This window comes from Sciurus carolinensis, chromosome 7 (genome assembly GCF_902686445.1).
Source record: "Sciurus carolinensis chromosome 7, mSciCar1.2, whole genome shotgun sequence".
Lineage (NCBI taxonomy): Eukaryota > Metazoa > Chordata > Mammalia > Rodentia > Sciuridae > Sciurus > Sciurus carolinensis.
The window spans coordinates 136,555,350-136,569,415 of record NC_062219.1 but is presented as its reverse complement, the minus strand read 5'-3'; the positions used below and the strand labels follow the sequence as shown (position 1 = coordinate 136,569,415).

The 14,066-nt window shown below is 43.9% G+C and overlaps 1 protein-coding gene across 1 annotated transcript; it reads left to right on the top strand.

Annotated features, from left to right (window-relative positions):
- Positions 1-12,295: 12,295 nt before the first annotated feature.
- LOC124989450 (sperm motility kinase 2A-like) lies at positions 12,296-13,786 on the top strand. The gene has a single exon (XM_047559285.1). The coding sequence runs from the start codon at positions 12,296-12,298 to the stop codon at positions 13,784-13,786; it is 1,491 nt and encodes a 496-aa protein (XP_047415241.1).
- Positions 13,787-14,066: the final 280 nt, after the last annotated feature.

The following is a 14,066-nucleotide window of genomic DNA, read 5'->3' as shown; positions in this document are numbered from 1 at the left end:
CGCGAGTCCGCGGTCTGGGCCGGTTTGGGAAGCGGCAGAGGGGGGCGCCGCGGGTGCAGGCACCCACGTGGCGCACACCGCCTCCCACTGTCGCCTGACGCTTTTGCCACCGTCCGCAGCTTCACCACCTCGCCCGCCCTGCGGATCTGAGGCCGCGACAGTCCCCTGAAGGGCCGAAGCCAAGCCTGGGATGTGGAGGGGTGGATGAGCGCCTCATAGTATCTGGGAATTTCGAGACTTTCCAAAGTAGTATTTTGTTTTGTTTTGTTTTTGCTTTAAGGCCAGTTCTACCTTAAACTTGAGCGCCCAGCATCACTGGGTGGGCTAATCAGAGCAGATCCCAGCTCCCCATCCCCACAACCTGATTCAGGACGTCTGGGGTGGAGCCTGGAAATGTTTCTGACCAGGAGATGCTGATGCTGGGCTCTGAAGCACACTGTGGGAACCCTTAACTAACCTTGATGGATGTGTGTACACTTCCTTATATAAAAAGTTGAGATTCTAGAAAAATTGATCCACTCATTAATCAAGAAACATAAGAAAGCAAAGCTAACTTACCCAGGTTGTTGAACGGAGCCTTAAATATGTTATGATTTGGCATATTTAAAGGGGTGGGGTTTTAAGCATGTTGATAGGGGAGGGAATAGATAAAAGAGATGATGAGTGGAAGGTTATGATAGGTTCATATTAATAACTAATATTTACAGAGCACCCACTGAATACCCTATCAGTGCTGAGGGCTCTTCATGAGCCATCTGATTTGCAGAACAACCTTGTGAGGTGGAAATCATTTTATCCTATTCTACATGTGAGATATAAAGACCTAGAAAGATTTTTCATTGGCTCAAGCCCCACAGTTTGGTTGTGGTGGGATTTGAACCCTTAAGTTAAACAGAAGATTTATCTGTAAGGCTGATCTGGGCATGGTTTCATGAGAAAGGGGCCCTGCTGGTTCCCTTGCTGGTCATTTTGTACCCTATATGGAACTCCATAATTGCATCTCAGCTGTATTTAGGGCTTAAAAGAAGTTCAAGAAACACCTAGCATTATCTTCCTAGATCAACTACAGGATTTGGAGAAGAAGACAATATTTTTACTTTTAAATAAACATTGATGTATTATGAAGTTCATATAAAATTCACAAAGTAGTTTAAAAATATAGAACTTCAAAGAGATGTTAAAGTGGTAGGTCTACCATCATCACTGGATACATGTCCATTCCACTCTGCGGCCAGGACTGGAGGAGGAAAGTGAGGCGCTTAGAACACAGAAGTTAAGGAGGCATCAACTCCCAGGGGTGTGCCAGTGCCCCGGTCCCAGCCCCAGCCCACCCTCCTCTCTTGGTGGAAATGTCAGAGGCCCCCAGCCTCATGGAGCTCTCAGTGTATTGGAGGAGACTAGCACATACAAACTCAGCCTCCCTGGCACAGAAGGAATCTTGGAAGTTAACAGGCCTGGAGGGAAGAAACTCCAGCCCATTCAAGCCTCTGTGCTGGAAGCAGCACAGAGGGGAAGAACTGAGAGGAGGCCTTGTGGCCTCAGGAGAGACAGCAGGGTAAAGCCAGCCAAAGAGTAGAAGGCAGAGAGGGGGCAGCTACTCTACCTTGAAGCCATTGAAGAGTTTCAAATAGTGGGTGTGAAAAACCAGAAATAAGTTTTGAAAAGACCATTCGAATACAGAAGGAAGAGTAGATGGCTGTGGACAGAGACAATGGGGGTGAACCTGATAGGAGGCTATGGCAATCATTGTACTGAAGGGCAATCATACCTAGATTGAGAGACGATGGTGGGCTTGGATGGATCTGAGAGCTATCTAGAATCGAAAACCACATCGCACACTGTGGATTCACACAGGGAGGGAGGAACCTCTTAGGATTTGGACTTAAAGTATTGGGTAGAAGTAATGGTAGTCAGTGTGTGTGTGTGGGGGGGCTACCAAAAGAGGAACAGAGAGAGGGCATGATCAGAATTCCATTGGGGCGGTTGACCTTAGGTTCTTAGGTTCTTTTGGCACCAAATGGTGCCTTGTCTAACACCAATTCTCTGATACTCCAGCTGTGTGTCCAACAATTCAATTTTAAGACCCTCTTCCTGGAATTAATGTCGGATTCCACAAGCTAAAGACCCAGAAGACTACCCACAATTTCAGATGCAAGGTGCAAATGAGGTACCCAAGTTACCCACATTTCTACCTGGTCACCTGTCATTCAGGGGTTCCCATGAAGTCCTCTTTCAGTTTTGATAATTCACTAGAAAAATTCACAGAGCTTAGAAAAACACTTGAGTTTGCTGGGGTTATTTTTATAAAGGATACAACCAGGACACAGTCAAAGGGAAAAGCCCTTTCCTGTCTATGTCAAAGTATTGTTAAAATATTAAAAATGTTTAATTATTTTTAAAAAGCAGAAGCATTTTAGAAACAATTCCTCTAACATTTCTGAAGCAGATTAGCTTGCTTAAATTAAAGTCATAGTGTTTTTCAGGGGCTTAAAAAAAAGGAATGGAAACATTCAAGAAAAAATGCCTTATAACTTGAGGGGATCAAGTTCTATAGCTCCTTAGGCCCCATTTATCAGCACAACTGAAGCAGGGTGAAAGAATAAACTTGCAATGAATTTGAAAAAACATGACCCTGCTTGCCTGGATCATTTTTCTCTCACATATATGCCTTCTAGTAGAATCGAGGAAGTTTAAGAGCTCAGAAAATAAAGGCCAGGAGAGATTTAAATGATTTGTTTAACCAAAGCCATTCGGCTAGCCCAGAAGAGACAGGATTGAAATGGCAACTAGTAAAGCTAGTGCCTACTGCTCTCTTATCATCCTCACATGGTCCTGTGGGATGACCTCAGTCCTGGAGGCTTAGAAGAGGAAATGAATTGCTTTTGTTACCCAGTGCTATGGTTTAAATGTGCCCCCCTAAAGTTCTTATGTTGGAAGGTGAATCCCCAAATTCACATGTTAAATGGGTTTTGGAGGTAGGCGTTGGGGAGGTAATTGAGGATGAGGATCACGAGGATGGAGCCCCCATGATGGCATTAGTGGAATTATCAGAAGGGGAAGGGAGATCAGAGTTTTTGCTCTGTCTCACCAGGCTATGCCCTCTGCCATGTTGTGATGCAGCAAGAAGGCCCTCACCAGATGCTGAGCAGATGCTGCGGCCATGCTCCTGTGCTTTGCAGCCTCCAGAACCATGAACCTAATCAACTTCTGTTCTTTATAAATTATCCAACCTCAGGTATATTGTTATACAAGCAACAGAAAATGTATTCAGATACCCAGGTAAACGAATGAGCCCGGATTTCAACTGAAGCATGTCTGGCATTGTAGTCCATGTACTGATCATCACTGCAGCCCTCTTTGGGATCCCACTAAAGACAGGTCATGTTTTTTATTTTGTTTGTTTGTTTATTTATTTATTTATTTATTTAATAGTACTGGGGATTAAACCCAAGACATGTGCACACTAGGCAAGTCTCTATCACTGATCTACATCTCTAGCCCTTTCTAAAATGTTTTATTTTGAGGCAGGTTCTTGCTAAGTTGTCCAGGCTGGCCACAAAGCTGCTATCCTCCTGTCTCAGCCTCCTGAATAACTGAGATTACAGGTATAGGCCACCATGCCCAGCTGAGGGTAGTCATGTTGTTTTTGTTTTTTTAAAGCAATCCACCCAGTCAGAAGGGGGTCTTCCCACTTTTGTATAATCAAAGAACTGAAGAGTTAAAAAGAAAGATTTTAGGCTTAATTTTTTTATTCTTAATTTATTTAGTTTCTCCTTTTCATTGTGCTTATTTTTCTGATCGACATTTAAACATGATTTGCATAATCTTTTCATAGGGTAACATATATTTCCCACAGCTGATTGACTTAAGAATAAAAAAGACACTTTTGTCTGAAATTGACAGTTATCTAAATTTTAAATTTAAAATGGAATACTAGAATTTGAGGTAGGATAAAATAAATAAAAGCTAGAAAGGAGACAAAAGGAAGGACAAGGAAATTAACTTTAACCTGAGAGCCAGGCTGAAGTTCCACATGCCCTTCCTCCCAAATCAGTTCTTCTCCCAAGCCTGTCACTCCCAAATTTCTGGAAAAATCTATGGATCTTCACTCACAATCTTAAAGTTTCCATAAATTCACTCACTTATGAAAATTATCTTTGCACTGTAATAAATTGATTAAGCAAAGAGAGATAGGATATTTTAAAAAATCTACAACCTAGGCTCTTTTCAGTGTTGTCTACTGATCAGATAATGGAGATCATGTCAGCATTAGGATCTTGGGAAGTTGCCAGACCACAATAAACCACCTTGTGATCACCAGACCGATGGCACCCCATGCCCTTCCCGTGCTCACCCCTTGCCAAGTTTCCTTTAAGAACCTGAGAACCCCCAAAGCATTTTTCACTCTCAAGATGGCCCACATTCTCCCTTGAATGTGTATCTGCTTTCCTAAATTAATCTCTGTGCCTCTAGCTGAACATGTCCTTAAATTCATTTCTGTGACTTTTCTCAAGAATTCCACTTGTCCTGAGTTGAGCTTCTTCTCTCTGGGAACATCTCAGACTTCCTCCAAAGACAAATCTAGTGGACTTCCTAATCCATTAACACTTCACATTTTAATATATTTCTTTTCTCATATAGATTTTATGCTGCATTTAAGTCACTTCAATTATATTTATCATTTTTTTCTGATTTGATTTTGGATGGCTGTAAATACCAGTTATGGTAACAAATATAAAAAAAATGCATCAAAACTGTGTTCTTGATGCATGTGATATGGTTTTATATAATTTTATGTATGTATGTATTTTTGGTACTGGGGATTGAACCCAAGGATGCTTTACCACTAAGTTACATCCTCAGCCCTTTTTTTTTTTTTTTTAATAATTTCAAGGATAGGGTCTTGCTAATTTGCAGAGGCTGGCCTCAAACTTGTATTCCTCCTGCCTCATTTTCTGGAGTCACTTGGGATTACAGGCATGAGCCACCATGCCTGGCTTCATGACATGGTTTTAATAGTAAGAAACTACTAGTAATCTACTTCTTACTATTACTTACTATTAGTAATCTACTTCTTCCTGACCACAGGAGAGCAGTGCCTGTCCCTAGCCTCCTCCAGCTTCTGCATTTGCCTTAGCCTCCTTGTCTACCATGCCAGACCACTTTTTTTTAAAAATTTTTTTATTTTCTGTATGAAACAGAACTAGAAGATTAGAGAAATGGTCAAGTTTGTTATCTCTCTTAAAAGGGAAGAAGGCAGGGAACTCTTGAATCTTATATTGTCACTACATGACAGAGAATTTTTCTCTGCTAATCCTTAAAAGCATTGTTCAGTTAAGTTTGGCCTATAGGTGCCTCCATACATATTTTAAGTTTGGCCTAGATGGTTGTCCTTACACAGTGACCTGCAACCTAACCTGATGTGTAAACGGACTGTAATATCTGACCCCCAGCCAATCACAGTGCCAACTATTCAAACCATGCTCAAAATAGATAGGCCCGCTTCTGCATCTCACTTACTTTCAGTCACTTCCTTTTCATTGGTGATAAATATAACCTGCCCACGTGGTGAGGTGAAGTCATTTTGAACCTATTCTGGTTCTGGAGTCTGCCAGATTCATGATTTTTCCTTGCTCAACTCTGTTGCCTTTAATATGTCCAAATTTTTCATTCAACAGAACCCTGTGAGGTAGTGGGATGGCAGGTGGCTTTCCCCTTCTTCCTCTGACAGGTGTCCCACCTCTCCTTTCACAACTCTTGTCCCAGGAAATGTCGACCCTGACCTGCTCCAGAATAGCACCTGCAGGTCTAGAAGTAACGCCCCTGCCTCTGACTGGTGCAGAAACCAGCAGGTGGCCCAGCTAGTATGATGTGGGGTTTGCCACGAAGCTCCTGAGTAAAAACTTCTTCCCCGAGAGAGCAAGAGAAGATGTGATTTGACTTGTTCCCCTGGACTTTACCATAGCACCCAGAATATCACAGCCACCTCGTTACTGTCAGGGGTGAGGCAATTACCTCAAAGACTCTGAGTGAAAATGTGTAAACCCAATTATTGTCACTGTCACCACTGCCATCTTTACCATCAACATGGCCTACATTGATTTTTCCCAGAGTATGATATTGGAGGCTTGGTTTGTACTAAAGACCTGGAAGACAGAACCGCTGACTTTATTTTGCTTCCATTTCTGCAAGTCGCAAGACCTCTTTGAGTTGCAGTTTCCTCATCCGTGAAATGGGATAAGGTTAGTGCCTACTTCGGTGGGGTCACCATGAACACTTAAACAGGAAGATCTGTGCAAATTACTTCTCACACAGCCCAGCATGTGTTGCTGCACTGAAATTGTTTGCTGTTATCACCTGTTAGCACAGTGCCTTCATTCATTAACTCAACACGTATTTATCGCCTGCCTTACCAAGTGCCAGACACTGTTGTAGGTTCTAGGGACAGAGTTGTCAATAAAACAGGCACAGGTCCCTTCTTTCAGGGAGCTCACATCCTCGTGTCTGGGGAATGAGAGACGAACTATAAAAATAAATACATGAAATACATAGCTGTTGTGGGGAATGTAAAGCTTTGCACAGAGTAGGTACTTAGGAGATGAGTGTCGACGGTCATGCTCCCCGCTCAGTCTCCCCTCCTCAGACTCCCCACCTCTCCCTGTCTCAAGGTCCCCTTTCCAGTGTGATTAAATAATGTCCGCACAATCTAAACTCTTGACATCAGCAGTATAAGTGTCACTTGGAAGCTCTTGGGTGTGTGAGCAGACAGAGCACAGCACAGGAGAACGAAGCTCAGAAGTCACGAGACATTTGAACCCGTGACGTCAGGGGACACCGACAGGAGTTCTGACGTGAGTTTTCTTCTGAATGATCATGCTGCTGTACTCTAAAGTGTGTACTCGCCGGCGATCGATAGTTGGGCCACTGTGGAGTCCGGATGGTAAACAGCGGCTCTTGCACTGTGAGGACATGAGGAGCCACTGGCGGTGGGGGGTGTTTGTGATCCTGAGACTGCCTCCTGTATTTCTGGCACTTGGGCTGCTGTGGGAAGTTTCCACCGTGTTTACCTTTCTCTGCTCTTTGGAGATGACGTTTTCATCACATTTCAAAACAGACTGGAGCCTCAACTTTGACCTCCTATGGTGTGTGAGTGACCAGACCACAGAATTGTAAGGCAGACATCTGTTTGTAAATAAGCAGGAACTCAAGGCCCCGGGTCAAAAATGTGTGAACCCAAGCCTCAGAGATCCGAGTGGGCTAGTAGGGTACCTTTCAAAGGAAAAATAAAAGTTCAAGACACTTTCCCATAAGCCTGTGTTTTCCCTCACACATCCAGCACTGTTGGTTATAATGTAGGGGGTTTTGGGGAGACCACTTTAAATATGTGAAAGTTCATTGATTCCTATGATCTTCCCATATCCAAGCATGAACAGATTAGTTCTCACAAAGTTTAAATCCTCACACTATATATTTATATTTAATAACTTAATTTTCCCACTATTATGATAGCACAGACTGATACCAACTGGCAGGGGATTTATTTTAATATTTTAATACACAAGGACCATGCGGGTAGTTAGTCTCAGACTCCAAGCCTCACTACCCCAGGCCCTTTAGCTTTTGCCACTGAACACACATGTGACTTGCTTAAGTCTTGAAAGTTGAAACATTTGGGAGACAACTAATATTTCTACTTTTGTCTCATTTGTGTTCTAAGTAGAATTAACCCTTTTTATTCTAAAGCATTTCACTATTTTATATTAAATAGAGTGAAATGTAATAAAGTATTCCAATAATTGTGAAATCACTGTTTGATAGGCAGAGGTGGCAATTTATCCAAAACTGAACTGTTGACTGGCACTGGTTTCCTCACAGAGACTGGAATACTTGTTCATAGCTATGTATGAAAGGTGGTTGATGGGGGTGAACCCAAGCCTCAAAGAGATCCGAGTGGGCTAGTAGGGTAGCTTTCAAAGGAAAAATAAAAGTTCAAGGCACTTTCCCATAAGCCTGTGTTTTCCCTCACACATCACAACATAAAATATACACTTTGTGTGGTAACTGGCACATGGAAATTGATGACTGCTTACAAATCATATTTGAGATAAAGGAGAAAAAAAGGTAAAGTCTGAGAAATGAGTTAAAATCATGAGAATAGAAGAAGTGGAGGACTAAGAAAGAATTAAATATTAATGAGTTAAAAGCAAAGTAATACTCCCCTCAAATAAAGATACCTAATTTTGTTTTAAGCAATAAAATTTAAGGCAAGAGAGAGAAAAATTATACAACAGTAAAAGAAATATTCCACTTCATAAAAGGCATAAAAAGTAAACTACCTAGAGAAACTTAAAAATAAATACATAGACTCAAGTCTATACATTCAAGAAAACCAAAATTCTACTGAGAGGAACAAAATAACAATGTAAATAAATTAAAAGACCTACCTGGTTCACAGATAGGAGCAAATAATTGTCAAGAGATGTCAATTCTTCCTAGTGAATCCACAGATTTATTGTGATCTCTAAAAAGTAAAAATATTTGGGGGAACTATATACCCAAATTTATGTAAAAATATAAAAACAGCCAAGAAAATTCCATGGGAGAAGAATGAGTAGATGGTTGATTCTAGCACATATTATTACTTGTTGTAGATTGACCCTGACATATGAATTAAGCACACAGATCAATGAAACAGAATAGAGAATCTAGAAATAAATGCAAGTATCTATGGGTATTGTGTTTATATGTGTATACACGCACATATTTATATGCTAAAATGTTTTGACATCTTAAAAATATTTTTTTTTAAGGCAAATGATCTCACTGATAAGCGGATGATGACACATAATGGGGGGTGGGAGGGGGGCAAGAATGGAGGAAGGAGGGACTGTACAGAGGGAAAAGAGGGGAGGGAGGGGTGGGGGGGAGGAAAAAAATAACGGAATGAATCAAACATCATTACTCTATGTAAATGTATGAATATGCAAATGGTGTGCTGTTACTCCATGTACAAACAGAAACAACATGTATCCCATTTGTTTACAATAAAAATAAATAAAAATAAATAAAAAATAAAAAAAATAAATAAATTTTAAAAAAGATAATGAAAAAAAATTTTTTTTTCTGGCTTGCAGGGAGACTTCCTATGTTAGTCAGCTCTCTGTTGCTGTAACAAATATCTGAGGTGATCAGTATATAAAGAGGAAAGGTTTATCTGGGCTCCCAGTTTGGAAGGCTCAGTGCATGATTGGTTGGCCCCACTGCTTTTGGGCCTGTGATGAGGCAGCACATCACGGCGTTACCAGCATGATGGAGCAAAGCTGCTCAGCTCAAAGCTGAAACCGGGAAGCAAAGAGAGAAGTGGAAGTGGCCAGGGTTCCAATATTCCCTTGAAGTTAAGACCCAATGACTTCACTTCCTCCCATTATCTCTTAAAGGTTCCACACTTCCCAGTAGCTCTGCAGGTTGGAGAGCAAACTTTTAACATATTGCCCGTGGGGAACACTGATTCAAAGCTCAGCATTGCCCTGCCCGAGTCTGCTGGCTCAGAGATAGCAAGGGCTCAGCAGGACCATGATGTGATATGAAACTGACCAGTCCAAGGCTGTCCTCCTCTGTCTGGCCCAGGTACCAGGAGGCCGTGTTCATCTGCCTTGATCATCCCAGGGCCAGGTGCCAGGTGTCAGATCCACCCTGGTAGCTCTAGGCCACCACAGATATCCCCACTAACCAGCTGTAAGCCGTTCACCTCACCCTGCTGTGTCCTTCCTGGAAACCCCAGTTAAAGTGCTGACCTGGGCTCTCCACTTGCTGAGGTCCCTCCTGCCTCTGATCACCCTGCCTCCCTGTGGCCTGGCATAGGATGCCGTGCTTCCCACCCTCTAGAGTTAGTTAAAAATACTTCTGATAGCTGAGTGCTGTGGTGTACTGCTGTCATCCTAGCAGCTCAGGAGGCAGAGCCAGGAGGATCACAAGTTCAAAGGCAGCCTCAGCAACTTAGCAAGGCCCTGTCTCAAAATAAAAACCTAAAAGGGCTGGGGATGTTGAGGAGGTGACTCAGGGGGTACGTGCCTCTGGATTCAATCCCTGGTATTCAAAACAAAACAACAACACAAATCACCACCCAATGAATAACCTTCGGATATAATTAGTTGTCTATTAGTGGGGCCCTCTCCCTCAATTCTAGTTCTCAAAATAAATTCCAAATAGATTAAAATGTTTACTGCAAACACTGGAGCCCAAAGGAACTAGAAGAAAGTGTTGGAAAAAAAAATCCTTGACTGAAGAAGAACTTAAACAAGAAACAAAAACCAAAAGCTATATATGATTTTACTTACAAAGCATAACAGTGAATTTACCTGCATAAAAATTTAAAATGTCCTCAGGGCAAAAATTATAAAAAAACAAAACCAAAAGACAACCAACACATCGGGAACAATATTTCCAGCACCCATAAAAAAGGGTGCCCTCTCTGGAGAGTAACAAGACAATATCCAGCAGCGTTTTCTTTTTCTTTTCCAGAGCTAGGATGAAACCCAGGTCCTCGCACATGCTAGGCAAATGTGGCATCTTCAAAGTAAATAGTTTTGACCTAACAACTCCACTTTTACAACTTGATCTCATACTTTCATGTGTATATCCTATTTCACCAAAGCACTGTTTATAACAGGAAAAAAGACCAGAAACAACTTCATGTTTTATAAAAAGAAGACAGGTTCAATATGCTATGGTGCATCCTTGATTGATGTTACAGCACAGCCCTTAGTAATACTGGGTAGCTCTTCATGTACCGATATGAAACAACCCCCGAGATTCAGAAAACAGAAATGCGAATGGTGTTTCTGTTGGTGCAATAGAGGATGAGGGGCAGCTTGTTTCCTGCACACAGAACTTCTGGAAGAAACTTAAGAAGCCACTTATCACCATTGACTAGCAAGGAGACCAGAGGTCTTGCTTGCTTTTCATCACATATGCTTTTTATAATTTTCAATTTTCATTGTGTGTTTTTATTACTTTTTCAATTAAAAGCAGTTAATTTAGCCTTTGGGAGACATTTAATATCCAAAATAAAACACCCAAAATTTGTAAATACCTAACAGTAGACAGCATAGACTTGATTTAACATACTAACAGTTTGTGAATTAGTATATTTTTTCTGCTCTGGTAGTATAATTCTAAGACCCAGATCAATAAATGGCTGGAGAGATACTTCAGGGTACTTGCCTGAAAAGTGTGAGGACCTGCAATTAATCACCAATATGCCCCTCTGACCCCACCACCCACAAAAAAATAGTGCTTGAGGAATTGAGTTCCATCCTTCTTCCCCTGCATCATGTGAGGATAGAACAACAAAATGCTTTGATCTTCAATGGAGAAGTTAAGTCCTACTAAAAAATTACCCAGTCCAAGGTATTTTGTTACAGCAGCAAGAAGAGACACATTCATCTGGGAATACCTCCATTTCTTCCCCCTTTGGGGATGACACTTTGACCAGTTCTGGGATCCTTGGTTTCCACATTTTATCCCTTATCACTCTGAATATTACTAGTCATTCTTTTTTGGAAATCCAGAGCTTGTAATGAGACATTCCTGAGAGGACTGCGTGTGGAAATTATGGTGAAGCCTTCCTCCCTCTTGACCCCATAGGTGCTGAGACTCTGCTCTACAGTGTCTTAGGGAATAGGTATTTGGTTAGACTACCACAGTGGGAGCGAGGGGCTATCACTTTCTTTTAGAAGAAAAACCATTGAACACCTTGAGTGTAGATATGATGGGGTGTTCCAAAGTAAAGATTATTAGAAATGTCTTACTTGAAATGGCAAGTCCTTTGGAGTACTGGACACATTTTAATTTGTAAAGAGTCTCAATAACCCACAGATGGAAAAAAAAAAATCTGCAGTCCTTTTTAATTCTTTCTTATTCTGGTGATGGAAAAACTTCTGGAGGCCCAAAAGGGAGCTGACCACTGGGGGTTGTGGCCAGGCATGACTGGGCCATTTCTTGCTCTGACCTCACAAGGAGCCATTGTGAGGCAAATTGAAAGGGCAGGTATATAAGAGGGTGGGCTGCAGCTGGGCTTTTGTCCACAAGTACAGGAAGCTCTTGGTGGTGACCTGTCGGACTCCCAGCTAGTTAGTGCGTTTGGTGGTTGGCGGTTGGTGACTGTGGTCTTGGGCTATTCGTTCTTTGATTTGGGTTTGTTGTTTTGTCTTGTTTTGGTTTTGGATTTGGGTTTGTTGTTTTGGCTTGTTATTTTTTTTAAGCTAGCATCCTTAGGTGGTGTTCCTGCTTTAGGATGTTTAGCCAGAGTAGTGAGAGTGAGAGTAGGTCAGCCTCACGGCTAGGTCCCAGCACCTGGCGTGAGTGCGCCTTCACGGACCACTACGAGTTCGTGAGGGCCATTGGGCATGGCTCCTATGGCCAGGTAGCCCTGGCCCGCCATCGCCCCACGGGGGCAGAGGTGGCGGTGAAAGTCCTGGAACTGGTGCCGGAGAACATCCAGGTCCTCTCCGAGCCCAGCGTGCTGATGAGCCTGGAGCACCCCGGTGTGGCCCAGCTCTTCCAGGTCATTGGCACCGAGAAGCACATCTACATGGTGATGGAGCACGCAGGTGGGGGAGACCTACTGATGCGCGTCGCACGTGGCATGCAGGAGGAGGAGGCCCGCAGGGTCTTCAGGCAGGTAGTGTGTGCCGTGGGCTACTGCCACGACAGGGGCATCGTGCACCGGGACCTGAAGCCAGAGAACATCGTGCTGGACGCCAGAGGCCGCATCAAGCTCATCGACTTTGGCGCCGCCACCAGGTTCCGGGCCGGCCAGAAGGTCAGGAGGTTCTGGGGGACTGTCCCATACCTGGCCCCTGAAACCATCGTGCAGGAAGAGTACGAGGGCCCCCCAGTGGACGTCTGGAGCCTGGGGGTCATCCTCTACTTCATGTTGACGCACACCCTGCCGTTTATGGCACCCAGCTCCAGGAAGATACTGAAGCTCATCGTCCTGGCGAGGTACGACATCCCTCTCTCTGTGCCCGTCAAAGCCGGAAGGCTCATCCGCCGCATGCTGACGGTGCAGCCCAAGAAGCGGCCCACGGTCAAGCAAATCTCCCAGCACCCGTGGCTGAAGCAGGGTGGGGACGACTCACCCCCTCCGTGGAGGGAAGTAGTCCCCAAACACCCAGACCCCGAAATCATGACACTCCTGCTGGACATGGGTTTGGATCCATACCAGACCTGGTTATCGCTGCTCCAGAGAAAGTTTGACGCGCCCATGGCCACCTACTTGATTGTCCAGCACCAGAAAAGGCTGGGGGTCGGGTGCGTGCTCCCGAGGAAGCCTGTACCTCCCAGGTTTGTGCCTCGCCCAGGCGCCACCCATCTTCCTGCTTTCCCTGGCCTCCCAAGGAGGAGCAAGAGTGAGCCTGCTCCTCACCTCTGCCCCTCGCCCTGCGAGCCTCAGCTGCCCGCGGAGGACAAACAGCCTGCACAGGAGGCCACCAGAAGGGCCAGCCTGCCCGCTATTCCTCTCGGCTTCCTGCCTCCAAAGGACCCCACTCCCAGCAGCGCCGCCCACTCGGACTCTATGTCCTACTTGCCCAAACGCTGGAGGATGCTACTGAGGCTGCTCAGACGAGGCCACAGAAACTCCTCCCAAGAGTCATCCACAGACAACAGGAAGCGCTGGACTGGGAGGATCGCCACCTGTGTCCGAAAACTCTGCTGCTGCCTGCCACGTGCCACCAATGCGGTTGTTCCAATGGCAGAGGGAAGAGACGCTCCGGACCCATAGACAGCGTGGCAACGAGCAAGTGGACCGCTGAGCCACACAGAACCAGCGCCCAGCGTGAGTCCCCTCTGCCCCCACCTGCCAAAGACACCAGAGACTGTTCTGCCCGGGACACTTCACCTGCCCTGCCCCTCTCTCTCCTTTCTCCCATTCTTCTGAGATGTTTCTAATAAATTTGTTTCAGATTTTTAAAAAAAGCAGTTAATTAAAAAAAAAAAAGGAGGGAAAACAAGTTGGAAGCAAGAAAGTGTTATCATAAGTAAATGTAAAAGAAATTAAAGAG